General features: G+C 46.2%; 1 protein-coding gene across 1 annotated transcript in view; it reads left to right on the forward strand.

Annotated features, from left to right (window-relative positions):
- Positions 1–3519: 3519 nt before the first annotated feature.
- Positions 3520–15747, forward strand: part of RAB8B (RAB8B, member RAS oncogene family) — an 88363-nt gene continuing 76135 nt past the window's right edge. Inside the window, exon 1 of the mRNA XM_038746438.1 lies at positions 3520–3657. Within this exon, the coding sequence (XP_038602366.1) occupies positions 3534–3657 (124 nt within the window). The 5' untranslated portion in view covers positions 3520–3533. The remainder of the gene's footprint in view (positions 3658–15747) is intronic.

Consider the following 15747-nt stretch of genomic DNA (forward strand, 5'->3'; position numbering starts at 1 on the left):
GCTTTGGAGTCAGAGGTCATGGGTTCAAACCCCAGCTCTGCCAATTGTCAGCTGTGTGACTTTGAGCAAGTCATTTAACTTTTCTGAGCCTCAGTGACCTCATCTGTAAAATGGGGATGAAGACTGTGAGCCCCCACCAGGGGACAGCCTGATCACCTTGTATCTTCCCCAGTGCTTAGAACAGTCTTACGCACATAGTAAGCGCTTAACAAATGCCATCAACATCATCATCATTATTATTATTATTATTGAGAAGCAGCATGGCTCAGTGGAAAGAGCACGGGCTTTGGAGTCAGAGGTCATGGGTTCAAACCCCAGCTCTCCCCGTTGTCAGCTGTGTGACTTTAGGCAAGTAACTTAACTTCTCTGTGCCTCAGTTGCCTCATCTGTAAAATAGGGATGAAGACTGTGAGCCCCATGTGGGACAACCTCCCCTTGTAACCTCCCCCGTGCTTAGAACAGTGCTTCGCACATAGTAAGCGCTTAACTGTGAGCCCGTTGTTGAGTAGGGACCGTCTCTATATGTTGCCAACTTGTACTTCTCAAGCGCTTAGTCCAGTGCTCTGTACATAGTAAGCGCTCAAGAAATATGAATGAATGAACAGATGTCATCATTATTATTATTATTACCAGCCTCAGCTTGCGGGGGCGGGGGGGTGAAAGACTTCCTCCCTTCAAAGCCCTACTGAGAGCTCACCTCCTCCAGGAGGCCTTCCCACACTGAGCCCCGCCATTCCTCTCCCCCTCCTCATCTCCCCCACCCCACCTCCTTCCCCTCCCCACAGCACCTGTATATATGTTTGTACAGATTTATCAATCTATTTATTTTACTTGTACATATTTACTATTGTATTTATTTTATTTTCTTAATATGTTTTGTTTTGTTGTCTGTCTCCCCCTTCTAGACTGTGAGCCCGCTGTTGGGTAGGGACCGTCTCTCTATGTTGCCAACTTGTACTTCCCAAGCGCTTAGTACAGTGCTCTGCACCCAGGAAGCACTCAATCAATACGATTGAATAAATGAATGAATCAAAAGGCCCGTTGGTGGGTAGGGACCGTCTCTATATGTTGCCAACTTGTACTTCTCAAGCGCTTAGTACATTCATTCATTCAATTGTATTTATTGAGCACTTACTGTGTGCAGAGCACTGTACTAAGCGCTTGGGAAGTACAAGTTGGCAACATATAGAGACGGTCCCTACCCAACAGCGGGCTCACAGACTAGAAGGGGGAGACAGACAACAAAACAGAACATATTAACAAAATAAAATAAATAGAATAAATACGTACAAGTAAAATAAAGAAATAGAGTAATAAATATGTACAAACATATATATATATATATATATATGTTTGTACGTATTTGTACATATACAGGTATATATATATATATATATATGTTTGTACATATACCTGCATATGTACAAATACGTACAAACATATATATATATATGTTTGTACGTATTTATTACTCTATTTCTATTTCTTTATTTTACTTGTACGTATTTATTTATATATATATATGTTTGTACGTATTTATTACTCTATTTCTTTATTTTACTTGTACGTATATATATACACGTGCTGTGGTGAGGGGAAGGAGGTAAGGCGGGGGGGATGGGGAGGGGGAGGAGGAGGAGAGGAAGGAGGGGGCTCAGTCTCTGCACCCAATAAGCACTCAATCAATACGACTGAATGAATGAATTATTCATTCAATGAATTATTCATTCATTGAATTATTCAATCAATAAGGCCCGTTGGGTAGGGACCATCTCTCCATGTTGCCTGCTTGTACTTCCCAAGCACTTAGTACTGTGCTCAGCACACGGGAAGCGCTCAATCAATACGATTGAATGAATGAATGAATGAATGAATGAATGAATGAATGAAAGACTACAAGTCCCGTGAGGCTCCGGGGCGGGGATGTCGGCCCCCAGGAAGCGCTCAATCAATACAATTGAATGAATGAATGAATGAATGAAAGACTACAAGTCCCATGAGGCTCCAGGGTGGGGCTGTCGGCCCCCCAGGAAGCGCTCAATCAATACATTTGAATGAATGAATGAATGAATCTATGAATGAATGAATGAATGAGTGAGTGAATGAATGAATGAAAGACTACAGGTCCCTTGAGGCTCCAGGGAGGGGATGTCGGCCCCCAGGAAGCGCTCAATCAATAGGATTGATGAATGAATGAATGAATGAATGAATCTATGAATGAATTAGTGAGTGAATGAATGAATGAATGAATGAAGGACTACAAGTCCCGTGAGGCTCCGGGGCGGGGATGTCGGGCCCCCAGGAAGCGCTCAATCAATAGGATTGAGAAGCAGCGTGGCTCCGTGGAAAAGAGCCCGGGCTTTGGAGTCAGAGGTCATGGGTTCAAATCCCGGCTCCACCAATTGTCAGCTGTGTGACTTTGGCCAGCTACCTCATCTGTAAAATGGGGATGAAGACTGTGAGCCCCTGTGGGACAACCTGATCACCTTGTAACTTCCCCAGCGCTTAGAACAGTGCTTTGCACATAGTAAGCGCTTAATAAATGCCATTATTATTATTATTATTATTATTATTATTACGATTAAATGAGTGAGTGAATGAATGAGTGAAAGACTACAAGTCCCGTGAGGCTCCGGGCAGGGATGTTGGCCCCCAGGAAGCACTCAGTCAATATGATTGAATGAGTGAATGAATGAGTGAATGAATGAATGAATGAATGAATGAATGAGTGAATGAGTGAAAGACTACAAGTCCCGTGAGGCTCCAGGGCGGGGATGCCGGCCCCCAGGAAGCGCTCAATCAATATGATTGAATGAGTGAATGAATGAATGAATGAATGAATGAATGAATGAATGAAGAGTGAAAGACTACAAGTCCCAATCAATATGATTGAATGAGTGAATGAGTGAATCTATGAATGAATGAATGAATGAATGAGTGAAAGACTACAAGTCCCGTGAGGCTCCGGGGCGGGGATGCCGGCCCCCAGGAAGCGCTCAGTCAATATGATTGGTGAGTGAATGAATCTATGAATGAATGAGTGAATGAATGAATGAAAGACTACAAGTCCCGTGAGGCTGCGGGGCGGGGATGTCGGCCCCCCAGGGAGCGCTCAATCAATACGATTGAATGAGTGAATGAATGAATGAATGAGTGAAAGACTACAAGTCCCGTGAGGCTCCGGGGCGGGGATGCCGGCCCCCCCAGGAAGCGCTCAATCACTACGATTGAAGGACTGAATGGGGGAAGGACTACAAGTCCCGTGAGGCTCCGGGGCGGGGATGACGTAGTTCTCCGGGATTGGTCGGGGCTCCTCCCTGCTCCCCTCCTCCCTGCTCCCTCCTCCCCGCCCTGCCTTCCTTTCTCCTCCGGTCTCCTGCGGTGCGGGCCGTGCTGCGCTGTGCGCTGTGCGCTGTGCGCTGCGCGAAGGGCTGTGCGCCGCGGGCCGCGCTCTGCCTGTGTGTGTGTGTGTGTGTGTGTGTGTGTCTCCCCCCCCCCCCCGCCCCCCGCCCCCCGAGGGCCCGAGCGAGAAGATGGCGAAGACGTACGACTATCTGTTCAAGCTGCTGCTGATCGGGGACTCGGGCGTGGGGAAGACCTGCCTCCTGTTCCGCTTCTCGGAGGATGCCTTCAACACCACCTTCATCTCCACCATCGGTCAGGAGGCCCCCGGGGGCCGGGGGGGGGGGGGGGGGGACACATGGGGGGGGGACACATGGAGGGGGGGACACATGGGGGGGGGAAACCCAAAGACCCCGGAGAGGGGCCGGGCACGGGGGGGGCACGGCGGGAATTGGGGGGCCGCCACCGGGGCCACGGGGAAGAGGAGGAGGAGGAGACCGTCGGGGGGGGGGGGAACTAGGGGGACCCCAGGGGGGCGGGAGAGGAGAGAGGGGGGACCAGGGGGATGGGAGAGGGGGAGGGGACCGGGGGGATGGGAGAGGAGAGAGGGGGACCAGGGGGACGGGACGGGAGAGAGGGGGACCAGGGGGACGGGAGAGGAGAGAGAGGGGGGACCAGGGGACGGGAGAGGAGATGGGGGGGACCAGGGGGACGGGAGAGGGGAGAGGGGGGACCAGGGGGACGGGAGAGGACAGAGGGGCAGGGGGACAGGAGAGGAGAGAGGGGAGACCAGGGGGACGGGGGGGACCAGGGGGACGGGAGAGGGGAGAGGGGGGACCAGGGGGACGGGAGAGGGGAGAGGGGGGACTAGGGAGGAGAGGAGAGGGGGGACCAAGGGGACGGGAGAGGAGAGAGGGGGGGACTAGGGAGGAGAGGAGGGGGGGGGACCAAGGGGACGGGAGAGGAGAGAGGGGGGGACTAGGGAGGAGAGGAGGGGGGGGGACCAAGGGGACGGGAGAGGAGAGAGGGGGGACCAGGGGGACGGGAGAGGGGGGACCGGGGGACGGGAGAGGAGAGAGGGGGGGACTAGGGGGACAGGAGAGGGGAGGCGGGGGGGCAGGAGAGGAAAGAAGGGGGACAGAAGAGGAAGGGGGAAAGGAGAGGAAAGAAGGGGGACAGGAGAGGAAGGGGAAAAGGAGAGGAAAGAAGGGGGACAGGAGAGGAAAGAAGGGGGACAGTAGAGGAAGGGGGCAGGGGAACAGGAGAGGAAGGGGGGAAAGGAGAGGAGAGGAAGGGGTGCGGGGGACAGGAGGGGAAAGAAGGGGGCCAGGAGGGGGGGGGGACCGGGGGACAGGAAAGGAGAGAGAGGGGGACCAGGGAGAGGAGAGAGAGGGGGACCAGGGGGACAGGAGAGGAGATGGGGGGACCGGGGGACAGGAGAGGGGATGATGGGGGGGACCAGGGGGACAGGAGAGGAGATGATGGGGGGACCAGGGGGACAGGAGAGGGGATGATGGGGGGACCAGGGGGACAGGAGAGGAGATGATGGGGGGACCAGGGGGACAGGAGAGGAGATGGGGGGACCGGGGGACAGGAGAGGAGATGATGGGGGGACCAGGGGGACGGGAGAGGAGATGGGGGGGACCAGGGAGACAGGAGAGGATGGGGGGAACCAGGGGGACAGGAGAGGAAGGGGGGACCAGTGGGAAGGGGGGAGAGAGGAAGGAGACAAGGGGATGAGAGGGGAGGATAGAGGGATGGGTGAGAAAGGGCTGCCGCAGGGAGAGGTACAGGGGGATGAAAGTGGGGAGCGGGGAAATAGAGGGGCAGGAGGGGACAAAAGTCGGGGGGCGGGAATGAAAGCTGGGGATCGGAGGGCAGAGGGAAGGGGTGGACCGGGAGATAAAAGGGGGATCAGGGGGCGGGGAGGGGAGAGAGAAGGGGATTAGGGCGGTGCGAGGGGAGAGGGAGAGAGAGAGAGAAGGGGGAGGGGAGCCGGGGGGGGGGGATGAAGTTGAGGGGGGACAGAGGGGCAGGAGGGGAGAGAATAGGGGGCAGAAGGGGAAGGTGAGAGAGAGGAGGGGGTGGGCTGACAGGGGCACAGAGGGTGGAACGGAGTCCGGGGAGGAGAGACGGTGGGTCACAGGAAAGGGGGGGGGGGGGGGGGGCAGAAAGAAAGGCAGATTGGGGGGTGGGGGAGGAACAGGGCCCACCTAGGACCTCGGGGGAGAGGGTATACAGGGACCAGAGGAGGGAGGGAGGAGGACAGGAATACCAAGCGCTTAGTACAGTGCTCTGCACACAGTAAGCGCTCAACAGATATGATGAATGAATGGGGGACCAGGGGAGGGAGGAATGGGACCAGGAAAAGAGGGAGGTGGGGAATATGAGAAATAGGGAATCAACAGGAGGAGGAGACACCAGAGAAGGCAGTGGGGAAAGGGACCAGAGGGAGGGAGGGAGGAAGTAACATAAGGGAGGTCAGAAGTGGGGAGAGGGGGCCAGACAGAAAGGAAGGAGAGAGAACTGGCTGGAGGAATTGTGGGGACAGGGGCAAGACGAGAGCAGAGTGGAGAGAGGGGAAAGGAAAAGATTTTAAAAAGTAAAAACGTGAAGGAATACAAAGGGAAAGGTGAGTATTATGGGAATGATCACAGAAGAGGGGGTGAGCAGAGAGAACCAAAGTGGGGAACGGTCACGTGGTTGGTGCAAGAAGGAAAAGGAAATGTGCTGATGTTCTGCCCAGGAGGACAATTCTGCTTTTGCTTCTTGCCTAAGAGGAAAAAGATGGTTCTTCATTTCTTTTTGAGTGGCCACCGTGAGTGACAGTTGTAGGCTTGATGACTGAAAGTGTTTGGAACTTGAAAGCCGGGGAAAGTCTCCTCTTCTCCCACATTTAGAAGCAACACCTCAGCCTTCTACTGAGTGTTAATGTTCACTGACTTCCCAGGCAGGGAATGAAATCTTACACCCTCCCCAGCTAGCCTGTATATTTTTCTGTGGTTTACATTTCCCCTAGCTAAATGTCTTACAGCCTGCCATTTACCCCAGCAGGCAATTTCTAATTGATTTGGGAGGTTTTTCTAGGCTGCCTTGGGAACTGGCCTTGTTGCTTTGCCTGCGTTTTGGAAGCCATTGTGTTTTAGGTAACAGGCTCTGTAACAATTTTACGTAAATTTTAAGAGTGGGGAATCAAAACTGGGCTGCCCCTCGCCTTCCCCCGAGTTCTGGGTCAACCTTTTTTCTTTTCTTTCTTTTTTTTGATGAAAAGAGTATAATTGGGAAGCATGAAGCCTGAGAAAACAACCATAGTAGCAGGTCAGCTAGTGATCTTCATGGCCTTAATCACTTAGCTTGGCCAATCATCGTGCAGGTTTAAATACTGGATTTTGTTACTTCTTGCTCTCTGACTTCCTACTTGACGAGATATTGATAATATGCCCTTGAAGTGAGTGAATTTAACGATGCAACTGGTTTCTGTCTGTTCCTAGTGAAAAAGAAGAGCTGATTTGTTACGAGGAGTGTTTTATACAAAATATAAGATTTAGCTGGTTTATATGCTTCTAATTTTCATGTCGACTTGGTTATATGAACTGAAGAGTTGTTACTCTACATTAGTACCAGGAATTTTAGGCTGTAGTTTCTTGGCAATTGAGTGAAGATTATATAGCATGAGTAGGTCCTTACTTCTCTGAGGAAGCATATTTTAAAGGTCGTCTCATGAGTTTATTCATAAAGGATTGAGTAGGTGTTTGTTCAGAAATGAAAGGGGAGTTTTGGGGTATTTTTCAGGTTTGAAATTACTAATCTCATGATTTCAAACAGGCCTTGTGTTCTTTATTGAGTATATATGGAACTGTATTTACAAACAGTTTGGGAGAAAATTTTTCTCCAATCCCAAACTGTTTAATGTCTTTACCTCAGTTGCATGCTTGTTCTATTTCAATGGCAAATGATCATTTTCAGTATTGTCTAATCGGCTTCTTGAATTACTAGGACTTGTTCTTACCACTTTTGTCTACTTTTTCCGTCAGATTTATTTTTGTTTTCACGATTATTTCCGGTTCTTACTGTGGGGATGTGTATTTTGCGTTTTAGTTTTTTTCCTGTTTTCGTAACCTCTTGCAAAAAGAACTCTCCTTCCTGGAGAAGTGGAGTATTTGTTGGAATAATCTCTCACTGCCCAGATGCAGCTGCTGAGGAGGGGAGGCACCTCTCTGGCCACTCTAAACAGTGCCACTCCTCAATTTATAATAGTAATAATGCTAACTGTGGTATTTGTTTAGCGCTTCCTATGTGTCAAGTACTGTTCTAAGCATCGGAGCAGATGCAAACTAATCAGGTTGGACACAGACCCTGTCCCACGTGGGGCTCACATTCTAAGTAGGACAGAAACCAGGGATTATTACGTCGAGTTGTAGTTTGCAGAATTATAGCATGGCTGCCTTGTAGCTGTTGGGGTTTTTTACATAGGGTTGGTGAGGTGCAGTAAGGGAACTCATGCCTCCATTTAAATCTTAAAATCCCAGACAGTCAGCAATACAGGACATGCAGTCAGGCCAAACCAAAGAATTTTCAGACCATGAGAACTATTGCATTGCCCATATTGACTGAGTCGGGGTAAGGGTTTAGATTTTTTAGTAGAAAGTGTCACAGAACCATGAACGTTTGAGTCATTTGTGTATCGTGCGGTTGGAGTGCTAGCCCCTTGAGCAGCATCCCTCAGGTTGAGCTGAGGATTTATCTTTAAATAGACCCACAGGTCCTAAATCATCATCCCATGAAAGCCCCTAATAGCTAGAGGACTTCCTTCTGAGTTCCGACAAGGTGGCATGACCATGGCAGCTTGGTGGCAGTGAAGTTTGCTACGATCATTTGTATCCCAGAACCATTTTCCCCCCATTAGTTAGGTCTGAGGTGTATTTTTTTTTTCCCCCTGGTTACTTCTGCATACTGACCATACACATCTGCTCTTTCCTGCGTTGCTTTCCTTCCACCAGAGATGAAAAGATCTTTCTCGACTGAGATCTGTTGTGTGAAGTCTGTCATTCCCCTCTGTGTTTGTTTTCGCCTGCCTCATTTCCTCTTCTGGGCAGACACTTGTAAAGTTTTGTACTGTCTAGGCCAAGCAAGGGTTATGTTGCTCACCTCAGAAGGAGCAATGTAAAGTACAGTAGATCCGTATTTATGTGGCCTTCGACTATTTGGAGTCTGGGCAGACTGTGAGTTGATTATGGGCAGGGAATGTGTCTGTTTATTGTTGTATTGTCCTCTCCCAAGCTCTTAGTCCAGTGTTCTGCAAACAGTAAGCGCTCAATAAATACAACTGAATGAATGACTGAATGTATAAAGGAATGGAGATATATTTCTCCAACAAAATGGGCAGCTCTACCCTGGCCCTGCCACTCAGGACACTCGCAGAAGGCACGTTGGAATTGCTCCAGCAGCTACACAGGGAATGTGCTTGTTTATTGTTGTATTGTACTCTCCCAAGCGCTGGAGAAGCAGTGTGGCCCAGTGGAAAGAGCACGGGCTTTGGAGTCAGAGGTCATGGGTTCAAATTCCGGCTCTGTCAACCGTCAGCTGTGTGACTTTGGGCAAGTCAGTTCACTTCTCTGGGCCTCAGTGACCTCATCTGGAAAATGGGGATTAAAACTGTGAGCCCCCGGTGGGACAGCCTGATCACCTTGTAACCTCCCCAGTGCTTAGAACAGTGCTTTGCACATAGTAAACCCTTAACAACACCATTATTATTAGTAGTAGTAGTAGTAGTACACAGCTCTACCCACAGCGCTCAATAAATGCAACTGAATGAATACACTAGGGCTGTTTCCCAATCATTTACCACGGCTTCAGTCCCACTGCTTAGGAAATCTTTTGGCAGGCACCCCGTCTGCCATTCCTGTGGCTCACAGACTCAAGGATATCGGGTTTGTTGGATTCCATGTAAATGTTTATCGGTTTGATTTTCCAAATTATCTACAGCCCCAAATGCCGTAGATCTTTGAAACTTGATGAAACCCATTGATCACTGGCAAATGTATATCCCAGCAGTGTGTCCTTGGAATGCCTCTTCTGGGCAACCACACTTTCCAAGAAATTGGAATTTACTTTCAGTATCACTATCATTGTAAAATAATTGTGGTATTTAACACTGCTCCTCTGCCCCATTGAGGTGTTAAGGGTTATAGCTTTCTCTGTTGACCAAGGTGGGCTTTTAGGAAGGTCTTAAATGTGGAAGGATCAAATGCAGCTAAACTAACTTTGTTCGGTGAATCAAAATACAGAGACTGAAGCTCCTTTGGGAGCACACAGACCTAATATTGAAGCCACCTTTTTTTGCTCACCTTTCCCCTAAGATTGTATTCATTAGAAATTGCATACTTTATAGAGCCCTTCAAGTTAGGAGACTAATCCTTTAAAAATTCATGCTCGCACACAGATTATTGAATGACATTATCCTAATATTGGTCTTTTGATATCATAGTTGCTGTCAAGTGCCACCAGGCCAAATTTGATCACTTTGACAGGTTCTATTATTTAGTCTAGTGCTCGTCACTGAGATGAATTTTATTGAGATTAAAAGAATCCCTTGCGTGATGGATGATTCAGAGCTTATTCTAAGACTTATTGACTGAAAAACAAACTTTGTCATATTTACATTTTTATCCAAGATGCTATCAACATTTGGCTGAATGTAATCCACATTTTGTTGTACTCTTGTTGACATCTGGAGTGAGTTGCCTGTAATTTTCAAATTTTTTTCTGGTTCCATTTTATTAAGCAGCGATATGCAAGGACAACATAGCTAGAAATTGTACTTTTTGTACATTGTTCTCGTTTATTAGTGTCCCTGCATTCTCTTGGCAGACTGTGACGGACAGTATCTTCTTAGATTTTCCATGTAGTATAATCCAGCCTGATGTTTGCATGGAATCCTTCAGACCAGCAGTTCACCAAAAATAGTGTACATTTAGTTGACTAGTAAAGGGCCAATGAGTGCTACACCATAAACTACAAAAAAATGGCAGTACAGATATATTGTCTAGTGAATACATGAAGGGAGCCATTGGGTATAGGTTGTTGAGGTTAAAAGAGTGATATATGAATCCTAGCCAGGTTTCCAAATGAGTGATATCATTAAAGCAGGAACATTCCTGCAGAAGTGTTTCACACAGAAACAACTCAAAGAAATTTCTCTCAGAAGAGGAAAGAATATTTAGAGCAACCGAGAAATTTGGCATTAGAGTGTTTGAAAGATGTTAGAGCGATCAAGTCTGAAAGAGGTAAAATTTGGGCCTTGAAGACTTACGAAAATTGGAAGTTGTTGACGTAGATGCAGAGATGTGAAAATGATCCAGAAACTGGAACTGAAACTGTGTGAGGAAGGGAATGTTGCATTGGCGTTTCTTTGTATTAGTGAGGCATGGACAGCAGATTTTTCTGCACATGAGCTTGGGTGCCACAACCTAGATCTTCAGCAAGTAGTTATAATGTTAACTATATGTTATATGTTATATGTTATATGTTAACTAATGTTAGAAGCAGCGTGGCTCATTGGAAACAGCACGGGCTTTGGAGTCAGAGGTCATGGGTTCGAATCCCAGCTCCACCACATGTCTGCTGTGTGACCTTGGGCAAGTCACTTAACTTCTCTGAGCCTCAGTTCCCTCATCTGTAAAATGGGGATTAAGACTGTGAGCCCCAGGTGGGACAACTTGATCACCTTGTATCCCCCCCAGCGCTTAGAACAGTGCTCTGCACATAGTAAGCGCTTAACAAATGCCATTATTATTATTATTATTATTAAACAAAAGAAGGCAAGCTAGGGGAAGAGTATATGTGAATTGCTGGAGGATGTGGTGGGTTAAGGAGAGACAAAAAGAGCCCTGAAATCTTGAAGGAATGAGAGGAAAGGAAACGTTCATGACTCAGGATGTTGCCGTTGTTTTTTCCAGTAAGGGCCTGCTGATGACTTTGGAAGGTAGTAGTAGTAATAGTAACATTTATTTTGAGCGCCTACTGGATTCAGTGCACTGTCCCAAGCGCTTGGAAAGTGCCAAAGATGCAGAAGATACATTCCTTGCCCCCAGGGAGCTTACACTGTAGCTTCAAGTTAAACTCTAGACTCCTTGGGCCTAAAATCTTTGAAAATGAATCTGGCTAGTGGCTGATAAAAGCTTCTGGTGTTTGTCCATAGACAGACTGGCCTCTTATTATATGATATGAGGATCCTCAAAATTCCCTAGCATTTTACAGGCAGTCTGCCTCAGAGGACACAATGAACTTCTTTTGAAGCCAGCACCAATAATAGTAAAAGGGCAGGATGTGTCCTGAAGTAAGATTGAAGATGATTTTGGTAGTATTTGATAATATCTAAATGTCCCCAGAGTTGTGTATGTGTGTATGTATGTATGTATGAGGGATAGGGATGGGGTTCCCCTCGAAATTATTAGAATACCATTTTTAAAGTCAAAATTTTAGCACAGAATTTTAAGATGTGGAAAACGTCTTCCGCTATGCCTGCCTGTTAAAGATAGGTTAGACACTTTTTTTCTTTTACAGGAATAATTCTAAGCAGTGAGTTCACTCGATTTACATTAAAAAGCTCTTTCAGATCTGTGTGTTTGATATGGTGAAACATGCCTTTTAACAGTTTCTTCCTCTGTTTTAATCCGCAAGGCGGAGACCATAGTCCTGTGTTCAGTTTGATACACGTTTGAGAGACAAGGAGTTGGATTGGGGCTGAAATAGAAATATGAGTTGGTTCAAAACACAGCCCCTTTTAAAACAGAATATGTTTATATTTATTCTATAGATTCAATTTTATCATTTATTTTGACAGTAGATTCTACAGAGCGTTGTGTGTCAATAAGGAGATGACTACAAGCAAATTGATATTTAGAGTCTATGGTATTTTCTTACTAAAATGGAAATAGAATGTCTGTTTCTAACAACTGCAAATGTTTTATATTTTTTACAGAGTGACTGATGTTTAAAAATAACTTCAATATAATTGGTTATGGTATAGAATATGTCTTGGGTTCTTTGAGGATTGAAGGAAACATTTTTTTGGTGCGGGGCAGATTTGGTTACTGTTGTAATACGCATATTACAAGTATTACAAGTTAGTACGAAAATGGACTTACTATTTAAGCAGTCCTTGTGTTGGGTCAGAGGTTTTTAAAGACATGTACATTTGAGATTTTAATTCTTGAATTTTTTTCCTTTTCTATTGAAGTAGTGGGAAATTTAGAGGAAGTGCTTGACCATTAAATGAATAAATAAATCTTGTCTTTCAGTTACTTAACTAGTTCCCCTCCTGTAGCTTTAGTGAGTAGGTATGAGGCAGATTTACATGTTATATCAAAACATATTCTTCTGTTTTTGTAAAGTTGTGCTTTAAATAGAAAAAGTATTGACACTTTGTTTTCATTTCTGAATAATTCAATTCTGTGTCCTTTTTCTATTCTCCGTATAATACTTTGGAAATTTTGTCCCAAGGACACTAATTTGGGTGAGATTAACCTTGAAACGAGAAGAAATTATGAACTTGATTGTAAGCTTCAAAATCATGGAATTATGTGTACTCTTAAGAGAAACCCTCCACGCCCTTAGAAGAAAACTATCAACCAATCATTCAATGCCATGGTATTCTAGCAAGCAGCCCCAAGGCCAGAACATTGCTTTCTCTTTTTCTTGGCACCCCAGAAAGACAAAGATGTCTAGGCCTTGCCTGAAAGAGTTATGACTGTACCATCTGACAGCGGGGAATTGAAGCACTGGGGAAAATCGAGCCCAGTTGGAATGATAATCTGAGGTTTCAGGTTTACTTTTCAGTAGGAGGGCATATTCCTCCAGGGCACCTGTGGCATCCAGAGCCATTTTAATTAGGCTCTTGATATTTACCTACCTGCTGAAACTTTGGCTAATTTCCAGACAGCCCTTTATCTCCCCAGGCTCCTTATTTTATTTTTTGGCTCCTAATGAAAGTGTCTTTAAAACTCTTCATTGATGCACGCTAATCGAAGCGGGGCTAGAGAACTGTTAACCTTTGAAAAGCCTCTTACGGGCAGAAAGAATGAGAGGTAGCATGGCTCAGTGGATCGAGCACCGGCCTAAGTGTCAGAGAACCTGGTTTCTAATCCTTGCTCCGCCTCTTCTCTGCTCTGTGACCTTGGGCAAGCCACTTCAAATCTCTGGGCCTCAGTTACCTCATCTGTAAAATGGGGATTAAGACCGTGAGCCTTATGTGGGGTATTCATTCAGTCGTATCTGTTGAGCACTTACTTTGTGCAGAGCACTGTACTAAGAGCTTGGAAAGTAAAGTTCAGCAGCAGAGACAATCCTTGCCCACAGTGGACTCATAGTCTAGAAGGGGGAAGACAGACATCAAAACAAGTAAGCAGGAATCAATAGCATCAATATAAATAAATAGAATTATAGATATATACACATAAGTAATAAAACAAATAGAATTATAAGTGTACATATATTCACACAAGTGCTGTGGGGTGGGGAGGAGGGGAGAGCAGAGGGAGTGATTGGGGGCGATGGGGAGGGGAGGAGGAGCAGAGGAAAAGGGGGGCTTAGTCCGGGAAGGCTTCCTGGAGGAGGTGAGCTTTCAGTAGGGCTTTGAAGGGGGGAAGTGTGCTAGTTTGGTGGATTTGAGGAGGGAGGGCATTCCAGGCCAGAGGCAGGACGTGGGTCAGAGGTCGACGGCAGGACAGGCGAGAACGAGGCACAGTGAGGAGGTTAGCAGCCACAGAGGAGCGGAGTGGGCGGGCTGGGCTGGAGAAGGAGAGAAGGGAGGCGAGGTAGGAAGGGGCAAGGTGATGGAGAGCATTGAAGCCCAGAGTAAGGAGTTTTTGCTTGATAGAAACCTGCGGTCTGTCTACTAGGCCATGCTGTTTCTGTCCATTGAAGAATAGACAGGCGAACAAACTCTAGAATTGTTTTTAATGACTGTCATCATTCATTAGTAGTAATAATAATAATAATTTATTAATAATTATTTATTGAACATATATATGTCCCACCTGATTATCTGGTATATACCCCAAGTGCTTATTACAGTGCCTGGCACTTAGTAAGCGTTTACCGAATACCATAAAAAAAAAGGAATTCTACCTTGCGTTGATATAGCATCGGCATCTTGAAGTGTCAAAGTACTCTAATAAGCTTTTTCCTGAAAGCGGAATCAGACACGGAGAGGTTAAAAGAAGCTTGCTCAGCCTCATGAAGATGTTGAGAAAGAAAGGGGAATGAGACTCATGTTTCCTTTCCCATTGCTGTGACAGCTTTACTTTTTTTCCAAAGTCTTTGGCATTCGTTTATTAATTGAATTAGTTTAATAATCCAGGGTTATCTTAATCACATTGCTCATTATGTTTTTGTAGGGGTAGAAAGTTGGGGTGAGAGTAGAAAGAGGAGCAGGAAAACCTTCAGAGCACTGCCCTTCCCAGGAAGTGGGTAGGGGTGGATGGTAAAAGAAGATGTATCGCATCGCATCTGTCAGTTTGGGAACTTGTTAATTTGGGGAAAGTGTTCTCGTGTCTACCAGTACCTTTGGTAATCAAGATTTGGCATTCCATCCCTGCAAAGTAACATAGGCCCTCCAACAGAAATCAGAGTGCGGGCGTAAGTCTAAAATCGCTTTAATGAACTCAACCACTCCTTTCTTTTGCTGTTTTGTTACTCTTTCATCAGGTTTGCAGGGGAATTTGTGTTTGAGTGCATTTGCCTCAGGCAAACACTTGTGTTTTTCTTGTGGTGATAGTGGTGACAGCAAGGGGGGTCTTGTGGTGGTGAGGAGAAGTGGTGGTATGTAGATCCAGTGTTGATTTGGGGGACTGGGGAAAAATTTCTATATGTCTGGACGTTCTCTGAACTCATCTGTCTTTGAGGACTGTCTTGTTTTGAAGTAATTTTTTTTTTATAAATAGCATTTGTTGAATACGTTGTGCCAGGCACTGTAGTAAATACAAATTAATCAGGTGGCATAAAGTCCACATCCCCCATAGGGCTCACAGTCTTCATTTGTATTTTACAGATGAGGTAACTGAGGCATGGAGCAGTTAAGTGACTTTCCCAAGGTCACGTAGCAGACGTGGCAGAACTGGGATTAGAATCCAGGTCCTTCTGATTCCCAGGCCTGTGGTCTGTCTACTAGGCCATGTTGTTTCTGTCCATTGAAGAATAGACAGGCGAACAAATTCTGGAATTGTTTCTCATGTCTATCATCATTCATTCGTATTTATTGAGCGCTTACTGTGTGCAGAGCACTGTACTAAGTGCTTGGGAGAGTACAATACAACAATACACGGACCCGTTCCCTGCCCACAACGGGCTTTTTTTGAGCATACTCTGGGCAAACCACTGTTTAAATAGTAGTAATAATGATAA

Source organism: Tachyglossus aculeatus, chromosome 5, assembly GCF_015852505.1.
Source record: "Tachyglossus aculeatus isolate mTacAcu1 chromosome 5, mTacAcu1.pri, whole genome shotgun sequence".
Classification (NCBI taxonomy): Eukaryota; Metazoa; Chordata; class Mammalia; order Monotremata; family Tachyglossidae; genus Tachyglossus; species Tachyglossus aculeatus.